The 7,292-nt window shown below is 42.5% G+C and overlaps 1 protein-coding gene across 1 annotated transcript; it reads left to right on the top strand.

Annotated features, from left to right (window-relative positions):
• The first annotated feature begins 5,712 nt into the window (after positions 1–5,712).
• Positions 5,713–7,101, top strand: LOC6739256 (antigen 5 like allergen Cul n 1). Its single transcript, XM_016168983.3, has 3 exons — positions 5,713–5,963; positions 6,022–6,413; positions 6,464–7,101. The coding sequence occupies exons 1-3, from the start codon at positions 5,844–5,846 to the stop codon at positions 6,882–6,884; spliced, it is 933 nt and encodes a 310-aa protein (XP_016025628.1). The 5' UTR covers positions 5,713–5,843; the 3' UTR covers positions 6,885–7,101.
• The last annotated feature ends 191 nt before the right edge of the window (positions 7,102–7,292 follow it).

Here is a 7,292-nt window from a genome sequence, read left to right as displayed (position 1 = left end):
ATTTTAGAGAAGAGCACCAGTTTTTTGTTCGTTTATTTAAATTTCTTTCTGGCCTTTGCTGATTGGCATAAAACTTTACCCCAATGGAGCTGCACTCGACATTTGACTTTTGAAATGACCGCAGCAGCCCACGGCGGAATGGAAATGTGGAGAACTTGCAAGAGTGCGCACTACCAAAATTTGCCACATTGACACAATGAGGCCAAAACTGAAGCCGGGATAAGGACAACACAGTGCAGCGAACCTGGCTACCAGCTCTTTTTTAACAATTGCATTTTTAATGGCTTTGAATGAGAGAAAAGTTGCCTTTCCACTCACTAGAACTAATTTACGATTCCGCCAATCTGGGAAGAACTTCCCTGGAGCAACTATCGATTGCATTTTCGGCCTGATGCATTCCGGCTTTAAGAGTTTCCCAAATTGAATATACTTTCTGGCCCGTTCTACATCTCCAATGTTGTCGATTTGTTTATTTAGACCATTCGATCGATATATGACAAAATATGTTTGTCCCCGTCGCCAGGGTGAAATGCTTACATTGATTCCTGCATAACAAATAGTTTACTAACCAAGTTGATCCGGCAATGTATTTCCGCCCCTCCTTTTGACAGTTCGCAAACTCAAGAACTTTAGGATATTAAAATGGGTATACAGATTTCAAAGATGACTTATGTTTGATTTAAACAATGCCACCCACCAACAAAAATCTGTGGCGCCCACAAAAAAGTGTATATATCTGAATTGGAACTTATATGTTTTGACAGATTTTCCGAGAGACTAAATGCTATTTTTATTTTTGATTATGAATATGTTCTAATTGGATTGTTCATTTAAAAGTTATAAGAAATTACTTTAGCCGCCGCTCGGTGGAGCTTAAGATTAATCCCCCACTTCCTTTAGGGTATATGTTAGTCGGGGCACATTTGACTGTGCTCTCTGCCATGTTCTGTTTATAAAAGTGTATGGAGTATCAAATAATAGTAAATGTATATTGTGTGAGGTACAAAATTAAAAAATTTGATATTACTCGTATGCATGTGCCCTTAGTTTCTTAATTATTAAAGTTACCCTTTTATTGTTTTCTTACAAATATAATATTAAATGAAGTGCTTATATACTGTTACCATTCTATTCTGTTGATTCTATTTACGAGCATATGTTACTAGGCTAGTTTATCGGCAGGCACAGCTTGCTATCACTATCAACGCATCGATGCGTTGAATTTCATTGCATTTACCGGGATACCGAAAGAAAAATGACTTGAAATCGAAAGGAAATGTGTAGGAAAGGTGAAAATTGAGCAAAAAGCAACAGTATGGCTTCGCGTTCTCCAAGACCATTTCCCTCGACTTGGAACACGGTTTTTTGCCCAAGCCTTGCGCCTTGCCGACATAACTTAATGACGTCGTTTTATGTTTCACTTTGGCAGCGATGGCAATAAATTACCTGTGTCTCGACTCTTACTTCAGTGCTGTTCTCTGCTCCTGTTGTGAATTGTGCAATTTCGACCTCACCTGGTTGTACCCACCCGAACTCCGCCAAAAGAAAAATCCGGAGAATTCATTGCGTTAGGTGCTGGGATTACCGGAGTGGAGTTTCCTCGGTGTCTGCTGTGAAAAGTGAAATTCCGGGGCATGCAGATACTGAGGAAGCAGCCGAATGCATGGAAATGGAGATTCAACACCTGGGCAAATATTTCACATGACAAGCCAAGGTGAAAACGGTATGCCGAATGGAGAGCCAACGGGCTGGCGTTAGTTTGATTTTCCACTGTGGTCGCCTGAAAAATGTGGTGTATGTGGCGTAAAGACAGTTAAATTTTCAATGAAACTATTAGGATATCTTCATGAAATTACCGAACTTACTGCAGTTTGTCGCTGCTTACTTACTATCTTAAATAATGCTCATTAATTCATTGTGCTCATTGCATGCGCATTGAAGAGCCATTAGTCAATTAAAATTCGAAAACAATAAAACGATTTTCAGAACAATACACAAATGCCGCCTGTCAGTTGCATAAGTGTGGAGTGTATTGTTTTTTAATTTCGTTGGCACTGCAAAAATGAACTCGAAACTTGGCTGCACTTCCCGATGTGGCAGACACTGAAAGTGACAGAAACAGGGAAAAACAACGGGAAATGCGAAGGGGGTGGTGGCATTTTCACACCTGAGTGTTTTGCCAGTGGCAAGTTGAGCTTAACTAGACAGACAGTCGGATTGTCCAAAAGCGTCAAAGAATTCTCGCCTGATTGTGGATAAACTGTTTTTCACTTGGCTGTCACTGCTCTAACTTTGCCAGAATTAAATCCCATCTCTGCTCAAGAGCCTTCCATTCGAATGGCTCTTAAATATGTACAGAGCATTCCTTAAAAGGCGGAAAGTTGTGCAAATATCCCAGGTAGATTTACCCCACAAAGTCCAGAGTCTTTTGCGAAATTTGTTTAAACACTCAGAGGCACTTGGCTAAAATGCACACGTAGCCAGCTAGCCACGTAGCCGAAAAGAGGTAGAAACTTGAGGCAAACTATCAAAAAATAAAAAGAACCACATTACACGGCCAATTGGGAACTGATTGGGTCTGATTTTGGCTCACTGAGGTGGATGAAAGTGCAGCTCGACCAGATTGATTGCTGTCTGCAGAGCTGGCAGAAATTCCCGCCGCTCGCCTAGCCACAGCCCACTCCCCACTCCACATTCCCCATTCCAAATACCCAAATCCCCAAGCCCATCCCAGCACACACACACATACACACAGGCCCACATCTCGAGTCCCGTCTCGAAATCCTGCCTGCACTCCAAGTGAAGAACATTTAGCCGCCGGGCCGCCGCAAAGTATGCAATGAGTTTGCACCGAGCTTGCTGAGCAGGCTGTGTTTGTGTCGTGTAATCTGGGCGTTATAAATAAGTAATTAGCACATAGTGCAGGTGCACTGACTCGTCAAACATCGCATCGCTCTCCCATTCCGCAGATCGCACATGTGTGTATGCACGCCCCCCCTCTGCACCACACCGCATTTAATGGCCTCCAAGGAGCGCAATTCGGTTTCCAGGACCTTTGTTCTCGCATAATGACGCTCTAGCCTTATCTTTCAAACGTGTCAAACATTGCGTCTTGTCTCCATATGTGGAGAAGAGCGACCTTCGGGCCGTAAACTAAAAATAAGGGAAACAGCCACGTTGTTTGCTCGTTCAAGCCGCCTTTATGCGAACTTGCCTCGATCATCTAGAATGCACGTGGTCTTAATTGCTGTTGCAAGCCAAGAAGCCATCTTCTATTATAGTTCCTTTACAAACACAATCACTGCATGTTGGTTAACTAAGCACATTGACTATGTAAATGTAAATTACAAACGGTTTGTTATATGAATTCAATTCAAATATTCAAGGAATATCGAAATTCCTTGCTTAACTCATTTAAAGCATTCATTGCAATTGAGATCCTTTTAATGAGCACACATTTTCCAATGTTTATTCAAGCGCAATATGCTCCAATAAAGTTTCCGGCAATTCAGCCTGAACCAGGACACCTGAAACGGACCGAAAAGGAGACTGACTGTCAGTCCGGCGACTTAATACTGAAGCGGAAACGAAATAATGGCGCCAGAATGGAGCTGGAAATTGGGATTGTCATTGTGTGCATATGTATGTGTGCATACGTGGATTCGTGGGCCTGCCATCTCCCATTCAATCAGGCAATTAACATTAATTATGATACGCGCTCGAGGACCCATTTCCCTTTGGCGGCCACTCATATCGTATACTTCACGCATTTGGCTCGCGTTAAAAGCATTTTTGCGACAACTGCTCCCGAAATTCAATTTCGGTTTCCTTTCTTCCGTGGCTTTCATTTTACTTTTTGCCAGCGACAATATGCGCTGCTGATTTCCCCACAGGCAATTGGGGGGATCGTAATTAATGCGAGGGGGGAGGGGGTGGTGTTCCTGGGGCCTGTGTGTGGAATCATCAGCCATCAAATACTCACATATGGCAATCGATATGACAATTTGGTGCATCCATTTTCAGCAACTAATTGGAAGGTAAAATCTCTGGAGAGGTGCAAAGTTTGCAAATATGTTGCAGTATTTGTTTAGTAAATATTATGTTTTGATTGCCGCCATTGAAAATTGGCATTTAATATGCATAAATGTGAAACTAAAAACAGCGGAGAACTATCACATACCCTGGAAGGTAGATATAGTGGCCACACGGCGATTGCTAACAAACTTGCTCACTTTCATCTTCATGGGCGGTGGTGAGTGGGCATGGTCGTAGATAGTGGCCAAATAAATGTATTCCAATTAAAATTGAAATATTTATTGATAAATGTGGGCGTGACTGGTTTTTGTATGTGACATTCGAAACTTTTCAACGAATCTAGTTAACCGTTTTGCTCTACGAGTAACTGGCATAATTACAGAAAAAGTGAATGGTTATTTGGCTAAATTGATTTATTAAATATATAGTTAATTGGTAGTGGATATGCAAACATAAAGCATTAAGAATATTCACACAGGCTGAAAAAATGATATAGAGAAATGTAACATGTGCTATCGCTGATTTAATATATACTATGCAGATCTAATTTATAAACATGCCGCACTAGATTTTTTACACCCGGAGCATTTTTATTTAATTACTCTGAAACGAAGCTCCATTTCTATGAAAACCGCCTCGCTTTTCTCTATTTAACACGTCAAGAATTTCCACCTCTGATAACCTATTTCATTTGGATGCAAACTGTAATCGCGTTTTTTCACTTTGAAAACGAGCATGGCGTGAAAAACGTATGTAACGACTTCGGCACATTTTCAAACTTTTATTTTTGCACCTCTGCTCTGTGTCGCATCGCTTACTCGGTTCGTTACCTTTCAAACTCAATTAGTTTAATTAATTTGACGTAACGGTGCCATCTCTTTGTTGCCAATAACATCAACCCGTCCAAAGATGTACAGATTCTGCACCAGGTATGAAAAACTCGCTGTGGGTCCCTGTGATTTTTCAACTCACTTTTTTAAGCCCGGCGACTGCACTCGTCCTTTGGAAGACTTTAAAACAATTTGCTGCACTTTTCCAGCAACTTCTTATGCAAGTCTTAAAATCGAACTTCTGCAGCTCCAGTGCTGTGTATTCTGTACTTACTTCGGTCCAACCGCCAATAAGTGGATTAGTCTTTTAGTTGAGTGGCTTAACGAGTTGCAGCCAGAGAGACAAAAAAGGGAAAAACTGGGGAATCTGACTTCCTTTTTTAGCTGAGCCCCTGTTAAGCGGCAAATGTGGTGCAGCTAATGTGTGTATTATTGGATTTATTATTTCACGGCAACTAAACAGGGGACTTTACTGCCCATCGGTTGAATGGAGAACGCCGGGCTGGAAAAGTTCACGAGACAATTAAGTGGAGTACAAAAGCAGAAGTACGGAAACGAGTTTTCCCTCTTAATTTCCTCATTGAACGACTAAATGCTGCAATCAGACAGCCACTTAAGCTTAAGTCGCTTCCTGAATCAATTGCCTATGCCAGTTCTTTATGAGCCATGCAAAGTGCTTTGCATTTCAATGCAACAACCTATATAATTGATAGAAGTGACTTCTTCTTTAAATTTTAAGAACTGAATGACCAATTAGCCTGGTGCTATTCAAATCTATCTGCTGTTCCAGGGAAACGTACCATGCCCTAAGACACTTGGAATACAATGAATGAAGGAATGGCTTTCAATAAGTGATGTTAGCAACCTAATTAGTCGCGGATCAAGCGTAGAATCAACGATTTACTAGAAGCTCGTCAAGGCTTCGATTTATTTCTTTCAAAACCTCTGCCAGAGCACACACCTCTGGTTATTTATGCCATGATACAGTGCATCTGGCTGCTGTTCTCCGCATTTTATATTCAAGATACAGGCGCTTCAGATAAATGGTGCAAAGCTGACCTGTGCCGAGGACAACACGTGCTCTGCGATGACAATGGAGTGAGTGGGTAGTAAGTGGTAGTCCAAATCATTCGGATTGCTTCACATATTCTTGCAGAATTTTGACTCCACTTGTCCCAAACAAGCCACAGCCATGGTGAAAATGAGCTGGGATATGATAGCCCTCATCGTTGACAAGCACAATGAATATCGCAACAAGTTCGCCGGCGGAATGGATGAGAATCCGAAGGCGGCGCGGATGACCACCATCGAATGGGATCCGGAACTGGCCAAAGTGGCCGACGGTCTGGTGCGTCGCTGTGAGCCCATCCGAGATCAATGCGCCATAACCCCAACCTACAACCATGCGGAAGTCAGCTACTCGCTGGAAAAGTACTTCTGCATGACCTCGAAAAAGGAGGCCCTGAGGAAGCAACTCGATCACTGGTTTGACCCCAATAGGAAAGATGAAGTGCAGAAGCTGTTTTTCTCATGGACTAAAAATCAGCAGTGAGTCCATGTACCAGGAAGTCCACCATATTATTGAAGACCGTTTCCAGGGAACTTTCCACAAACTACTTTCAGGTACTGAGGGATCGAGCTAACCGCGTGGGCTGCGCCATAGTTGAGTATGTTCGTCCAGCGCTGGTCCACCAGTTGCTGAAGTGCGTCTACAACTGCGGAGTGAGTCTCTGCGAGGAGGAGGATAATCCCGTCTACGAGGACACCGACGAAGAAGCCGCTTCGGAGTGCATGAAGGGGAGCAATAAGCAATACAAGAATCTTTGCCACAAAGATGAGCTCGTCAAGAGCTGCAATGGCGGCTCACTTTTCGTCGAACCTGAAAATGATTATAACGATGGTCAAGAAGAGAATATGGAAAACGATTATGAGCACGAGTCCACCGTGTTCACACTTCCAACGTACGATCCAAATGATGTGCTGCCAACGTTACCGGACAATCCAGATTTCAATCCTTAAAATAGGTAAGGATTAGGATCAGGAGTTTAGATCAGAAAATTTAATTCATTCCGAGCCAATTGGGATGAACAACAGTGAGTGAAAGGTGAAATACACATCTGACTCTAATATATTAAATATGTTCGTAGTGTGGGTTACAAAATCCGCGAATGTGATTACTCTGTAAACGGAAATGTGTGATTCATATGCGCAACCCTAATATACGTTTTCTGCTCCTCTGGTTTTGATGTGTGATATCTTTGGGATGTGTGGCTTTCGCAGCGAGTGGTCAGTAAAAGTGTATGAAATGCAAGCTCTCATACGGATGAGGTTTCTGGAAAGTGGGTTCCTTTGGCACCCGGGGAAATCAAGGAACCAGGACTCCCATGCCTGCCCCATTCGGCCACTTCAAGTGCAACTGTAAATGAA

Source organism: Drosophila simulans, chromosome 2L (genome assembly GCF_016746395.2).
Source record: "Drosophila simulans strain w501 chromosome 2L, Prin_Dsim_3.1, whole genome shotgun sequence".
Lineage (NCBI taxonomy): Eukaryota > Metazoa > Arthropoda > Insecta > Diptera > Drosophilidae > Drosophila > Drosophila simulans.
This window is presented reverse-complemented; position numbering and strand designations above follow the sequence as displayed.

Coding starts and splice junctions, on each gene's coding strand:
- LOC6739256 (XM_016168983.3), top strand. CDS start 5,844: ATGATACAGTGCATCTGGCTGCTGTTCTCCGCATTTTATATTCAAGAT. Junction 5,964..6,021: donor TGCTCTGCGATGACAATGGA/GTGAGTGGGTAG, acceptor ATATTCTTGCAG/AATTTTGACTCCACTTGTCC. Junction 6,414..6,463: donor TCATGGACTAAAAATCAGCA/GTGAGTCCATGT, acceptor GACCGTTTCCAG/GGAACTTTCCACAAACTACT.